The sequence below is a fragment of the Carettochelys insculpta genome, chromosome 6 (assembly GCF_033958435.1).
Source record: "Carettochelys insculpta isolate YL-2023 chromosome 6, ASM3395843v1, whole genome shotgun sequence".
In the NCBI taxonomy this organism is placed as follows: domain Eukaryota; kingdom Metazoa; phylum Chordata; order Testudines; family Carettochelyidae; genus Carettochelys; species Carettochelys insculpta.
Window position 1 is genome coordinate 93,534,916 of NC_134142.1, and position 15,093 is coordinate 93,550,008.

The window sequence follows — 15,093 nt, forward strand, 5'->3', positions numbered from 1 at the left end:
TTTAAAAAGACATGTTAGCAATTTGAAAACTACTGTACAGATTACATTTCTTTAATTTTAAGTTATGCACACATTATGAACTCTTATCACCAAAATACTGCATGAAAATGGTTGGATTACTACTATGAAATTGACCTAGCAATTTCTCTCTCTCCTTGGCAGAGATTTTTGTATCTTCATCAATAGTTTTTAGCAAAGATAACAGCTCAGCTTTTGTGGTCTTCTGTATACTGTAGTGATATTCACTTTGATCAAGTTTCTGGCAGAAGGTGTAACCTAAAAAACACATGAAAGATAAATTTACAAGCAATAGGACAGTTAGCCACGCTGTAGATTTTACAGACATTTGCCTTTACGTTAAATTGGTTCTGAATCTTTCCCGACACATCCAGTTTCAAAAAAGGATCTTCTGATGCAGTCGGACTAAATTAAATCCGATTATTTATAGTCTAAAAGGTAATTTAGAAACCACTAACCTGTATTCTTACTAGGATCTTGTCCTTGTTGTATAGCCATCAACTTATCACTAACCATTTTATGTAATGTTCCTGGAATCTTGAATAAGAGTAGAAAATAGAATTTTCAATGGTTAATGATAGTTTAATTCAAACTAGTTTAGTTTGAATGATAATTTCATTCAAAGATCTAATCTACATCTCTACTGCTTTCTTGTTCTTACCTTTAAAACATCTTTTTGCTGGTCCACCAAAAACAAAATTAGGAGATCAGTTTTTCCTTTAGATAAAGTTTTATTGTTGACAATAGCTTTAGAGAATGTTCGCTTTACAACCATCCTGTTGTCACTCTACAAAATATAGCAACAGGGAATAGTCAGGGTAACACTATACTTTTCCAACTTACTACATATGTTTAAGAAAGCGTCACCAGATTCACGTTAGCCTATTTTTGAGTACGCAGTCTCTCTGCTGGGCAGTTTATAAGAGTGCTATAAATCATGGATGTTAAATTTACCTCTTTTTGCAGCTTGAGCTCAGAATGATGTGCTGCAATTGCCATGAAGTACAACAGTCTCCTAAACTCCTCTCTCGTTTGACTATCCAAAAGCTTCAAGTAGAGTTGAATTGCTTCTAAAGCCTGTTCTGTCTTTCCATTTACTGAGACAAAAGAAAGTTGAGCAGGTTCATGCTCCTGTTATATTTTTTGAAAGATCAAAGTCCAGAAACATTAATTTTTAGTAGATGAATTCCCCCCACCCCAAAAACCCACCACCCCGTTACCCCTTACAGATATATCCAAATGGAAACTAAGGTCAACTTCATTTGGTAGGGTTGACTTGCTCTAAGTTACAATGACAGTGATTACAGTACTTAAATCATTTTTGTATGTCCACACTACAATCCTTTTAACAGCATATGTCCTCGGCAGAAGCATTTGCACTGATTTAATTGTCAGTGTGGGGCCTTGTGGGCCAGCTTCTGAAAGGCAACAACAATATATGCAAGCAACAGTGTCTACTTTGACCGCGCATTGACTTAACTGATCTAAATCAGGGTTTCTCCAACTTCATTGCATGGCAATCCCCTTCTGACAACAAAAATTACTTCATGACTCCAAGAGTGGGGGAAATGAGGATGAACCTTCCCAAGCACCACTGACCTGGGTGATGTGGGACCAAAGTTTAAGCCCCACTGCTCTGGGCTGGTGGGTTCCCAGCAATGCTCAAAGGCCCCAGCCCCAGACAGAGGGCCTGTAACCTGAGACCCACTGCCAAAACCCTAAGCTCCAGCAAGCATGAGCTTAGCCCTAACAATGCCATTCAAAAATGGTGCATAATCTACTCTAGGGCCCTGACCCACAGTTTGAGAAACGCTGATCTAAGCGCTATACTCCCATGGAAGTGGAGTTAAGTCTGCACTGTGACTAAGTTACATCAATGAGAGCTACACTGTACAAGTCACATCTGCATTCCCAGGTGTTTTCCATCTGTACAATAATCAGTTTTGACAAGTCTAGTGACAGGACAGTTTAGGATTGCCACCCCCTACCCAGGCTCTTTACACTCATATTTAAAAGAGCTCCGTCTAATTCAATTAGCAGTTCACATTCCACAAAAAATAACTTGTGGAATCTGGCAGCTTTACAAAAATAGCTAAGGGTAGGTTTATTCAAAATAACTTTGCTAGTGTCTACACAATGCAAGCGCTATTTCAAAATTATTTTGAAATAGCAGATGCCTTATTTCAAAATAGGTAAACTTCATTCCACAAGAAATTGCCCCAATTTTGAAATAGAGGCTGTGAAGACAGGAAATAGAGCCTCTCTCTAAATAAGCCATAGTGCATCCAATGGCTCTATTTTAAGATAGCACAACAGACCCTATTTCAAAAAGCATTGTGTGTGTAGCAGACTTGTTTTGAAATAAGCTATTCCAAAATCTCTCTCCTGGAATACCTTATTTCAAAATAATGCTACTGTGAAGACATAGCCTAAGATATGGGTGGGATCTCCAGCTGTACACAATGCAATGAACTTAATTCACTTTGGAGAATCTACACCTAAAATTCTTACTGGCACCAATATTTAGAAGTATCTTTACACAGGCCTAAAGGTAGTCTCCTCCAGCATCACTCTGAACAGTGAATAGCACACTTCAGAAGAGGGACAGTGTAGGGCTATGCATTTTCAGAATGCCAATGACTTCCAGCTGTATGCCTCTATTTTGTCTCATTAAGATGAGGTGCTTCAGGTAAGGTATAGTCAAGCTTGGGGCATGTAGGAGAGAGCGGCTCAAGCTAAACATAGAAAAGAGTGAGGCAGTGATGGTGGAAGCAGCTGGAGGAGATGACAGAGAATCTGTCCCTTTGATTACACTGGTTTGCAACGGCTATTTTTAGACCAATAGCTGCTGTTTGACAAGATTACAGTAACATCCCAGTTGGACTTTTACTTTCTGTCTCTGCCTAGACTGTTGCCCGTCTTTTCAGATGGGGACTTTGCCAGTGCTATCCATGCTTCTGTCACTTCAATATTAGAGTACTGTAATGTGTTCCACCAGGGTCTGCTCCTTAAATCCCTTTGGAGGCTAAAGCTAGGGTACAATGCAGCAGCATTGCTAACTGAGCAGAGTATCTCCCTGGGAACTAATGTCACCAGCACTCCAAGATCTTCTCCGGCTGTTCATTGGTCTCAGTATGGGAGTTTAATATGTTGGTTATCGCTTTAGAGTTCTAATTGACCTAGGACCAGCCTACCTGGGGCAAAGTGGGGGAAAATAATCTGTTCCCATACCATACTTACAGTCAAGCAAGGCACCCAACTGGGATCTCTTCTTCTGAAAGAGGCTGGTACAGCGCCCACACAAAGACCACTAAGACTTTGGAACTCACTCTCCCCTCCTTGAGCTAATAACTCAAATTTGGTGACTTTCCTAGCATAATGAAAATGTCATCTGTTTGATAAGGTTTCTGGAGAAGGCTGAGGGGGTGCTTCCTAGATAGGTTTCTTTCAATGGGGGGGGGAAGGGAAGGGGGGCCCACAGACCTCTGAGGTCCACAAAAAGTGACTATGAAAATAAAGTTTTAGCTCCCCAAAAACAGCATTTTCTGTATGTGACTATCCCTACCCACAGGTTAAAAAACTTAAGTCTTGGCATTTTGTTGTAGCATGAGAGAGAATATTAAACTGTGGGCTTCTCTGGTAATGTCATGTCCAGCACATGCAACATTTAGAATTTAATTATTTTCAGTCTAAGTTTTGTTAGGAGTTCAGACAACCCATTGACTTTGCAAATGAGTCCGCGGCACCATTTGAAGTTGTAGTGGTCTACAAATGAAATAAGGTTGAATCCACTGTCCTAGATGATAGGAGCAGGTGACTGGTTGGCTCAGTTTTTATGGAACTGATTATTATTATTATTATTATTATTTACTACTACTACAACTACATTTTAGGGTACCCAGACCCTCGGATTTAAATAAATATTTCAAGAGAGTCATATTAGATTATTCACCTCGGAAGGTATTTTTAAATTAAATAGCTACAACATAGGATGAAGGGGAGCTATTGGTGAGCTCTACACATTTACCTAAAGAAAACCGAAACTTGGCTTAGAAGAACACCCAGTAAATTCTAATTGACCAACACAGATATACCAAAATGAAGTTGTATGGAAGTAGATATGATAACTTTAGGCCTGACTTACATCTTGTGTAGTCACTGAAACCTGTGTAATGTAGATATAAATTACAATCAGATCAGAATGTTAGTGTTTCACATCCACTTGCACAGCTGTGAATATGCCAAGTAAAAAAGATGCAGACAGTTTGGCCTGGAGGCTCCTAAATTGGAGATTTTACTCAAAATTTAGGCCACAGCTGCACCGCATGTCACGAAGATGCTCTATGTTGACAGGAGACAGCTCTGCTATTGGCATAAAAACCTCCACTTTTAGAAAGAGCATATGTCAGCAGGAGACATGACCCTGCCAACACAGCGCTGTGCACAAACATGCTTGTATCAGTGTGTAACTTACATCACTGAAGGATGTGTATGGAATAATCACATCCCTGAAAAATACAAGTTTTGCTGATGTCTGTATTATAAACATAGGCATTATTATTATTATTGTTATTATTATTATTATTATTATTATTAAAGGACTAGAGCCTAAACTGCATAGCAGTCAAACCTGAAGGGCTGACAGAGCTAAATGCCAGTCCTGCTGTTCACTCACAAGATGAGCCTGGGATCTCAGCTACATTTCATTTCACTTACCCAATAGCTCTGCAATTCCTGTGTGGATGTCAGGCGCATGGCTTAACAGTGGTGCCTTTTGGCTGTAGTATCTACCAATAGTATCAAAGAGCAGTAGTTTCCATGTGTCTGCTTTTTCAGGTCGACTAGGCAAATTTCTGCTTATATCCACCACCATTTGATCCGGAAGATACTCCAAGCAATCTATTGCTGCAGAGAGCCATTCGTCAGTCCTACAAAGACAGGTCATTATCCAAAGACCAAGAAACAATTTTATGAAGATACAGACATGAAATAATCAGCCAGCTGAATTTTATCTTCAGGGGACAGACTCTTTGCAAATATGTCTATTTAAATATCAAAGCCAGTGAACAAAATATGTTTAGGTGCTCAGATAGAATAATGGTCAAAGCCAAAGAACCTTGAGTGAGTTAGGATCAATTTACCGTAAAGAGTTTAAAAGTCTGCTCCTCCATTATTTGTTTTTCAAGATTAGAATTTAGGATTCTGTTTGTTCAGACAAATAAGATTACAAAAATATTTAAAGTCAAAGTGACATTCTGTTAGGCCTTCATGGTGTAATTACCATGGTCAGAGATTCCCAAACTTTGATCTGACCTTGGCAGATAAAGACCAGGTTTCAATCTGTATTTTTAGTAAGACTGTATACATTTTCAAGCTAAGCCTTTTTTAAAGCTAATGATTAAGAATTTGAAATATCTGAAGTATACTGAAGAGATTTTTATTCTGTTCACTCATGGTTGATTTATAAGAGAATGATACCGCCATGGTAACTTAGTTTTAGATTTTTTTTTATTGTACAGTATAGTTAAAACATTTTATGTTAACAGCTTAAGTAAGGATAGTTATCCCCTCCAATTAAGCACTTTTTTCCTAATTTTGCCCCCCCTGAAAGATTTTATCATCACTTATTTTGATTAGAAGTGCCGACCCTTAATATCTACAATTAATAAATACTTTCAAGGCAGTAGCTATTGGCTTACAAAACACATGCTGAGGTATGCAGTATTTGCACATTTCAGCTGCAAGGCGAGTTTAATTCCATGCTCAACAATGCTAACTTTGGCATCTCAGGGAGTTGACACAGCAGTAACACACAATTACTACCAAGCCCTTAGTTAAAAATAAACTACATTACAAGATTACACTGTTAAAACTTTAAACGGTAAAAGATGGTGAGTGTGCTTACTCCTTTTCCAGCTGATCTTCCGCTATATGCTGTCATTCCATTGAAACCACACTAGGAATATTCAACTGACAAGAATGAGTTATAGCTCTCCATAGACCTGTGGTGCCCAAACTTTTCCTGTTGCACCCCCCTTTACTAGTAATGGAATTTGTCTGCACTCTGCCACCATTACTACACAGTTAGCTCAGCAGAGGCTCTTGGGGTGGGGACCAAGCCAGCCAAGGAATCCTTCCCACCACTTGGTAGGCTGGTCCAGGCCCCATATTGAGCCCTCCAAACATTACTCCTTGCCCTATGGTCCAGGCCCTATGGCACAGCCATAGACAACTCAAATGTCTATCAAACCAGAGTTCCTACCACCTCAGACTAAAAGAATGATTGGCAAAGTCAGTCAGTTCACCATACATATAGACCCCTTTACTTAAAAATAGATCACACCCTGAAGGCAACAACTGATAGAAAAGCTTACTTCTCTGAAGCAGAAATCATTATACCCAGTTCTTGTGTTACATAGACTGGCCCATGTCTGTGTGACAACTTTACAGTGTTATAGATTGTGAGCAAGATGCAATGCAAGTGTTGGAAAGTTCAAAATAAGTTAACACTAGCATCCACATGCAATAAAGTAGCTGTTGGTGGAGAATTCACTACTTTGCTTAGTCAAATTAAAAAAAGTATTTTACTCCCCTTTAAAATTTTAAGGCATTTAAGCACTCCCTCCTGCCCCCACACAAGCATCAGTTCTTTCAGAGGCCTTCCAGGGTTCAGCAGTAATGGTCTCTCTGGGATTTGATACTGGTTTAGCAAATTATATCACTATGTTCAACCAAGTCAAACCTAATAGACAGATACCGTGCCCATTTCTAGGTAGTCTGATTTTAGCATGTGTATTACAGCTGTGCCTATGGCTAAATCAAGAACAAACACATTGTGCTCAAGTTTCATGCGATTTAGAAACAAAGTCTTTCTGGACTGTTCTATCTTCACAATCAAGTAAGTTTCTACTTACTGAGAGTCACTGAAAGCCTTGAGAATTTCTCGGTCTATGTAATTGCTTGTGATGATGTAACCAGCCTCCTTCTTGGGTTGGGGAAGTGTGGACCTGACCCTTTGATGTTCCAGTAAAGAGTCAAGAAGTGGAAGGTCCACAAGCTGCAGCAGACGAGCAATTGTTTGTTCTTGCCATACTTCATTAATAACTGGGAGGGGTTGGAGGATATAAAGACAAGCAGTGAGATCCAGCTAGTGAAGAAGAGTCTAGAACAATTATACAAGTTACAATATTCTTCCAACAAACTTTAGTGCTCTCATAACACGGGGTTCCTTATCAAATTACGTCCATTTTATCACAGCTAGAGGAAAGAATTTGTTTAGTTAGTTGTTAGAAAGTTTGAAGTGTTTTACATCCTTTGTACTCTAACTTGAAAGCAATCTTTATCATAGATAAGGAGCTAAGTCAAGTAATCTATACTCCTATGGGCTTCTGAAGAATGGGTTTTCAAAGATTCTAGAACTCCAACAGTGACTCTCAGCTGTAGATTGCTACCACGTGTAGGGCTTGCATAACTGAAAACTAAAAGATTTGTCTACTGCATTTCCCGATAGTCAAACATTTATCTGTAAAATTAGAATTTTGGATTTTATAAACAATTTAAATTGAGCAAGAAAACATGGATGGTCAGCCACAAATTTTAAGTTCTCTCATATAAAGCCATTTGGGGGAAGGCTGGAAACTGGATAAAGCATATGCACATTTTGAGGGCTCGGAAGAGGATATCAACCAACAAGCTAGGCCTATGACAAAGTCAGGTGTGTGTACCTTAAAATGTTCATTGACAAAGAGGAAGGATTTCTGACTCCAGTTTGAATACATACATCAGCTTATGACAGTAGTGTGCTCTTCCTCAGAAGTTTCTACACTGATATGTTGTTTAACCTCAAGGTAACAGGTCTCTAACAATCTGAACTAAAACAAAACTCCTGTACGTAATGTTCTCTTTGTGTTTTGAACATTATAAACAAACACTGAAGAGAGTAAAGTTTAACATCTTTACTCCAATTTAAGACTGGAAAGGTACATGCCTGTCCTACCAATGTTACCTGCTTGTGGGGTGAAGAAATAGTTGTGACATCTTACTTGGCTTACCTTGACGAGGCAAGCTTGCAGAGATATTTACTCCACGAGCATTAGCTGGTTTTAAACTCAAATTTTCCCAGAGGTCTTCTAAGCTTTCTGATTTGACTGGAGTAGAATTAAATGCCATTTTCTCATGTCTGAAACAAAGAAAGGGGGAACCCACATCAGGGCTTCAAAAGGATGGGCCCATTTACTTATTAAAACCATCAAATCTATCTAACACAAGAGTCACTATCCCTAATGCCAATTAATAAAGACCCCAGAATACTTCTGTACAATGCAGGAAAGGAGAGAGAGTGGAAGAGCACAAGACTCCTAGAGACTGATGAAAGTAGAGCAAATGTACATGACTATGAGCTTGTTAAAATCCCCTTTGCTCTCACTGCTCTACTCCAGTTTGAAAAACACAGGGGAGACCGATTTGTTTCACTTCCTTTACTACTTGTTCTAAGCAGCACAAAGTGACAAAGCAGCACAGATTGTTAGAGAGGAGGGAAGAAAGCAAGTTGCCAATATCCCTCGCTCACTCTGTTTACTCTCCCTCCGAGGCTACATGGATCAGGGAGCATGAAAGCACTTCACTGTGTGGAAAGCTTTTCTGCCTTCCCAGCCCCAGCGTCCACAGGCAGAACATATTTGGTTTTTCAGCACTTGGCACCAAGTCAACATGACAGAGTTTGATCTTGCAGGGTTTAATTTAGCGAATCTGGTATGAACCCTCATGACCCAGTACTCCTTGCAGTCACAAGGAGTAAGGGAAGTTGACTGAAGACTTCCTGTCTTCACAGCTGGAGGTCAATCTAAGGTACATCGACTCCAGCTACCTTATTCTCATAGCTGGAGTTGCGTACATTAGGTTGACGCTCTCCTCTAGTGTAGACATGCCCACAGCTGAGTCCTTATAAGTGGCTGTGTCTAAGAGCCACCAACACAGGTACTGGGTCACCCCTGGAATTGGCAGGTCACACTGAAGCAGCACAGAATTATCTTCTAAAAAGACCCCTGAAAAGTGGGAGAAATAGGCAGTAGATTAGGACACAGCACATGCCCCGGTGAAGGATTTGTTCAGGATAAAGCATAGATTGTGAAGCAATAAAGAAAAAGTCGCCACTCACTGGCAACACATCTTTGCCAAGGCAGTACGAAGCCAGGCTGTAAGACTAACTTAAACATGCACACAAACACCTGTAGGCTGTTTGCCCTTCTATTCCCTGCTCCACCTCCCCCTGCTTCCATGTTTTATTTCATTCCAGTCATAACCTCTTAGAATGCAGTTATCTGCCAGGCCCTGAGAGAAATACCATAGCAACTCCAACTGGCCGATCCTTTCTGCTTTAAGCAGTTAGGAATAGCAAGTCATTTCAATCCTATTATCTACAGCTTCACCATTTTACACTGTCAATTCAATTCAGCCTAAGAACTTTTCCCAGCTTCAACGTACACGTTTTTGTATAACAGCCTATGTAGGTCATTCCTCTAATTGTATGTACACTAGATCTTTTTCTGCTCTTGCTCCAACTCCCTAAAAATATATCAATATTCAGATTATATCAGTAGGAAAAGAATGGTCTTGGAATAAATAAGGTGAATGTGTGTCTGAACAAGATCTTGTTTAATAAATGGCTTTACTGGGTCAGATGAAACGGGACACACGATATGGTCACCTCACGCCCTCCCCTGGAATTTCTTAACACCCACCTGGGGGGGGGGCACTTCCCCCCAGTTTGTGAAAACATATTTTAGGTGTTTTTAAAAAAAGTAATTTTGGGACCTAATCTACACAAGTCCTTTTAACAGTTAGGGACTTCCAAAAGTGGAAAGACTAATAATTTAGCAATTTTCCTTGCGGACTGAATAGAATCATGGGGTTGAAAGAGACCTCAAGAGCTCATCAAGTCCAATCCCCTTTCAAAGTAAGATCAATCCTGCATGGTGCAGTCAATTGGTAATGAGAAAAAAAAAATCTGATTTACTAGCCTAAATGCACACCAGATTTGCAGTGACTGAATGTTATTACAGGTGATCAGCTGCCTCCATTAGAAAAACTTGACAACCTAAATCTACTTTAGTAGATAAGTTTCACATCTCCTCCTCCCCATAACTAGCTCGACTTCAGTCCTCGTGCCTGCTTGGCTAGAGAAGGCCGGAGCTGAACTGACATGAAAACTGACTTATTTTCACATTTCAAGATGTGATCCTGACAGGTAACAAATAGTCACTCTTGCCGTACTGGTTTGTGGATGGAAGGCATACCTAGAGTGGGATATCACTCTAGAAAACCCACATACACAACTCACAAAAATAGCATTTCCATTACACAGCATCTTATCTTTACGTACCATTGAGTACTAACCTGTGATGGGCACAATTCCCATATTCTTTCTCAAATGGAGAATCTTCTGAGTTAGGTAAATTTGTCAATCTATAGAGGCTGCAGCTGCTATCTTCAAACACAGATCTTTTGTCTCTTCCAAAGACTCTAGTTGAAACTGCCTCAAATACTTTGTAATCCATCAGTGCTTGACACACTCGCACCACTTTAGCACGGGAAATGTCTACATCCCCAAAATACTTGTTCTGGAGAAGGTGAGCAAAGATGACATCCACTGCATCAGAGCCAATAAAACAGTTATTATAACATTTCAGGTTCTGTCGCCGCTTTTTCACTTCCACTTGAGTCTGCAGTGCATTGATGATACTACTCCACACGTATGTTGCCCCAAATGGTTTTTGTGCTAAGCTGAAACCTAATGATGAATGAACAGGAAAAGCAATTAATGACTGCATTTACCGTGACATGCTGACACTTCACTGTGCTGTTTTTCAGAATTATATATACTCTTCACTCAGACAAGGAAAAATAAAGTGTCTTCCTATGCTGGTTTCATGCATGTACTATCCCTCAGCACCTCAGCCTGCTACCTAGCCACAGTTAGAAGTTCTCCTGTAGCTTAACTGGTAGAGTCCTGGAATTTCTCCACTTTCAGCATCTTGTTCAAGACACCACTGACAGCCAAGATTGAGGGAAAAGGGGGTGAGAGGAGGAAAAAACCCACTGCCACAGATATTTACCTTCCCCAAAATTTAAAACCACCATCACGTTTAAAAACTAAGGACCCAGTGTTCCCAGCAGTTGTACATTTAGAACTCCCTGGCTTCTCAGCTTTGGCTGCCAACTGAATGCCAAATCCCTTCCACCCATCCTCTATGCACATTTAAACAAGCCCTCCAAAACAAACTAAAACGCAGGAGCATGTGATTTCTGGACATTTGTCCATTAAGCACTTGTCCAAGATCACCAATTTATCTCAAACAAGGTAATGAACACCTATTAGCTAAACAATTCAAGAAGGGTGCAACTGGAGATGAGTCAGAGAAAAACAACTAAAGGAGTGACAATCTTATATTAGTGACCCCCAACTCAAGGAATTAAACCAGTTTAGCTTAACAAAGAGCAAGTTAAGGGATGACTTACTTGCAGTCTGTAAGTAGCTACGTATCTATACAAGTTACTACAGACACTGCCTACGTAGAACCATTTTTCCCATGACCTTGGGATCCCCATAGCAGCTGAAGGCTCTTATCTCCACAGATATGATGGGGTTGACAGGGACAGGAATGTCACCTGCTCAGACCCGCACTGGAGCCCTCTCATGTCCCCTCACAATGCCAGGGTCTAGGCAGAAGGAAGGGGATAACTTCTCCGCTCCCAGCACCTCTGCATCTCCCTGGCCCCAAACCCGGGAGGAGGCCTCCCAACTCCCAGAACCACTGCTGCCAGAGGTGGTTTGGAGGCCCGAAGACTCACACCTGCCTGAGCCCCACCCTTGCGATGGGGAAAGCCCCTCAACCCAACTAAGTCTGAGGCGCCAGAACCTGGGTAAGGAGGCGGCCCTAGCAGCCACACGCCACAGGCGCCAAGGCGCATCTCCGCTCCCAGAAGCCTGGCGCGGGTGCGTGCGGGGAAGAGGCCGGCGAGCGAAGCAGCCCCAAGCAGACACCCCGTTCTCCCCTGCTCCGCGTTTCCCGCTTGCTCCTCTCCCGCCTAGTTACCGCGCCCCCCTACCCGGGGGCTTGTTAGCCGGGCTGTACACGGCGCAGAGATTCAAAGCTGCCGCCTTCTCCCGCACGCCAGCCATAGCGAGCCGCTCCTAGAGCCACAGGCAAAGTGCGCCCGCAGCCGCCAGCCCAGCGCGGACCTACCCGCACCAGTGGGCGGAGCCCCCCAGAGCAGCGCCCACCCTATTGGCTCAGCTGGGCCTCTCGCTGTCTTCAATGCAGCCGCGCTGCATTCCACACTCGGCTGGCACGTGGGGCCCGCTCCCCAGTCCCGGGAAGAAAGAGTCCACCCCACAGCCCGCCTCGCTTTTACTGCCGTTCCCCAGGCCAGATTCACCGTCTCCCCTCGCCTGGCCCAGCAAGAGCATAGGGGCAAACAACTTAAAACGGAATAGTTACAATCAAAACCGGACGGTCAGGGAAGGGGTTCCCCGCCCTGCCGCTGAAAGGACTTTTAGCGCCTGATTTAGACACCCGAACTTGTCTCAAGGTTGCAGTCGAGTTTCTGTTGAAGAAGGGGATCCTGGAGAAAAAGAAACCCGAGCAGTTACAGTAAGAGAGTTTGCAAAAATACAAAAGTGCTCCAGAGCGATTTGTCCCGCCTCTGTCAGTATTTTAAAAACATATAATGCTTAACTATTGGCTCTTGTCTGAGTTTCCGTTCCTGTAAGTAGTATTGGGAACATCAGCAAGAAAGGGGAATACTGACAGTTATGTGCTTAGCATTTCTGCTTCTTCCACTATTTCTCGTGATTTTGAAAAAATGGTGTTTGCTTAATTACATATTAGCTGGATAAAATTGGAATCCGTTTTAAAAGCCCGGTGTAGAATTGTAATATTTCAAATGCCTCTCACTAGCAATAAAAACTTCATCTTATACTCCTAATAAGAGAAAACATAACTTTGTCAAAGCACAGCATAATCAAATTGGCCCCTTTACTGTGTAAAATTTTAGATTAATAAAACAATAAAGGATACAATCAAGGTTGCGCACAAGTCCAAACTAGCTAACCTTAACAAGAAAGCAAACTCAAGAAAATCTTGCAAGTGATTTTAGATTAATACAGAAAACAGAAGAGCATTTTTTTAAACTTGGGACACCAACTATTCACCAGTCCACCCAAAATTGTGTGTCAGTCACATATCACTGATGTAGCTTACAGAAACCTTTTAATTTTTGTGATCATTTCCGGTTGACATGAACAAACCATAGTTTGCTGACCTTTAGGGCTGCAAGGAAAGCTCTGCTTACTTCAACAAGCTTTGGATGGGGCATGAACCATAAGCAGTCCAGTAGCACCTTACTTATTAATTATATTATTGCATAAGCTTTCCTGAGGTACAACTCACTTCATCATATCCATGAAGGGAAAGAAAGAGATACAGAGACGGGAGTGTTACATCGGACTAATTCAATCAGGGTGTACACTCATCCCTCACTACACCAGCACAATTGGTTCCCAACTTTCTGCTCCAAGGCAAAAACTCATAAGAGGAACACTGAATTACCATTAAAATACACATAAAAGACTCTGATTGGTTCCAAGTGCTCCTAATTCAGCAAAGGAGAGTCAGCACGTGGCACTGCTTTTGAAAGCTAAGTGAACCTTGGGTTGGGAGGGGGGATTGGAAAGTGTTAAAGGCTGGGGGCAGTTTGGGGCCATGAGCAGGAGGAAGGGTGAAAACCTGGTGGCAGATTGGTCTATGGTGGGTAGGGCAGTAAGGCTGTAGTTGGTTGGGGCTACAGAGCCAGCAGGGTGGTCAGGCTGTGGCAGGTGGGCGCCAGCAGGGGGCTCAGACTGCAGTGGGTCTGGCTGTGGCAGGTTGGGGCCATGGAGGGCTGGGGCTGTGGAGCCGGCAGGGGGCAGTCAGGCTGTGGTTGGTTGAGGCTGCAGAGCTAGTGGAGAGGTCAGGCTGCCGTGAGCTGGACTTGCAGGACCAGCAGGAGTTCAGGCTACAGTGTGTTGGAGCTGTGGGGAGTTCAGTCATCTAGTGAGCAAAGGTAGGTATGCGTGTCCCTTGTTTTAGCAAGTATTCATAAGTAAAGTGCATAGAGAGTCTGATTTGTCCAATGTATATGGCAGAGGGGCATTGCTCGCACAAAATGGCATATATCACACTACTAGATGTGTAAGTGAATGAGCCTTGGGTGGTATGTATGATATGAGCAGGCCCTGTGATGTGTCACTACGGTGGATGTGTAAATGGCAAATGGTTAGAGTTTAGCTTTCCTTTTGGTAGAGATAGTGAGGTTATTGAATATCTTGTCTAACAACTTGTTAATAGGGTGTATTAGCTCCCCTCCTGCATTCTCATTCAATAGAACTTCTGCTATTTATTTAAGTAGGCACAGATGCTGAGTCTTAAATTGTGTTTTTAACAACATATGCACAGGAAGACTATGCTAAATTTAGTTTAGAAACAAAAATCCCTGTAATATAGATATTAGAGGTGGGGAAAAAAAAACTATTAAACTTAAAATTTTAGATTATTAAAAATATTTGACCCAATCCTGCAAAAGCTTACACAAATGCAAAATTTTATTTAACTTGATCCTGCAATTTGCTCCTGGCTGGCAGCTCTCTGTGGAGATTTTTATCTGCCCTGTAGAGCCTTGAAGAACTTGGGCAAACCTCTAGATGCTGGCATGTAAAACTTCAAGATACCTTTAATTTATACATGGATATGTCAGTGAGGTGCAGCAGTATAGACAGCAGAATAGATTTCCTTACATGCACTTGTATAAACAATAGCTGTAGTTTAAAGCTGGGAATTTCAAAGGGGGACTAAGGAAATTAGCCATCCAGCTCCCTTTAAATTCCAGTTGCAGTGGGTGCCTTAAACTTCTTTGAAAACTGCAATCTCTGTATTAATTTCTTATCAGAGTTTTTTTTTTTTTTTTTTTTTTTTTTAAAAAGAATTGTGCTTTATCAAGACAGACAGACACTCAGGAGTAACTTACAGTGTTATAACA

General features: G+C 41.6%; 1 protein-coding gene across 1 annotated transcript; it reads right to left on the reverse strand.

Annotated features, from left to right (window-relative positions):
* DEPDC7 (DEP domain containing 7) lies at positions 1-12,199 on the reverse strand. Its single transcript, XM_074998973.1, has 9 exons — positions 12,127-12,199; positions 10,414-10,807; positions 8,070-8,197; positions 6,933-7,122; positions 4,735-4,946; positions 973-1,115; positions 680-805; positions 477-555; positions 1-276 (listed from the first exon to the last, which is right to left on the reverse strand). The coding sequence occupies exons 1-9, from the start codon at positions 12,197-12,199 to the stop codon at positions 74-76; spliced, it is 1,548 nt and encodes a 515-aa protein (XP_074855074.1). The 3' UTR covers positions 1-73.
* Between the last annotated feature and the right edge of the window lie 2,894 nt (positions 12,200-15,093).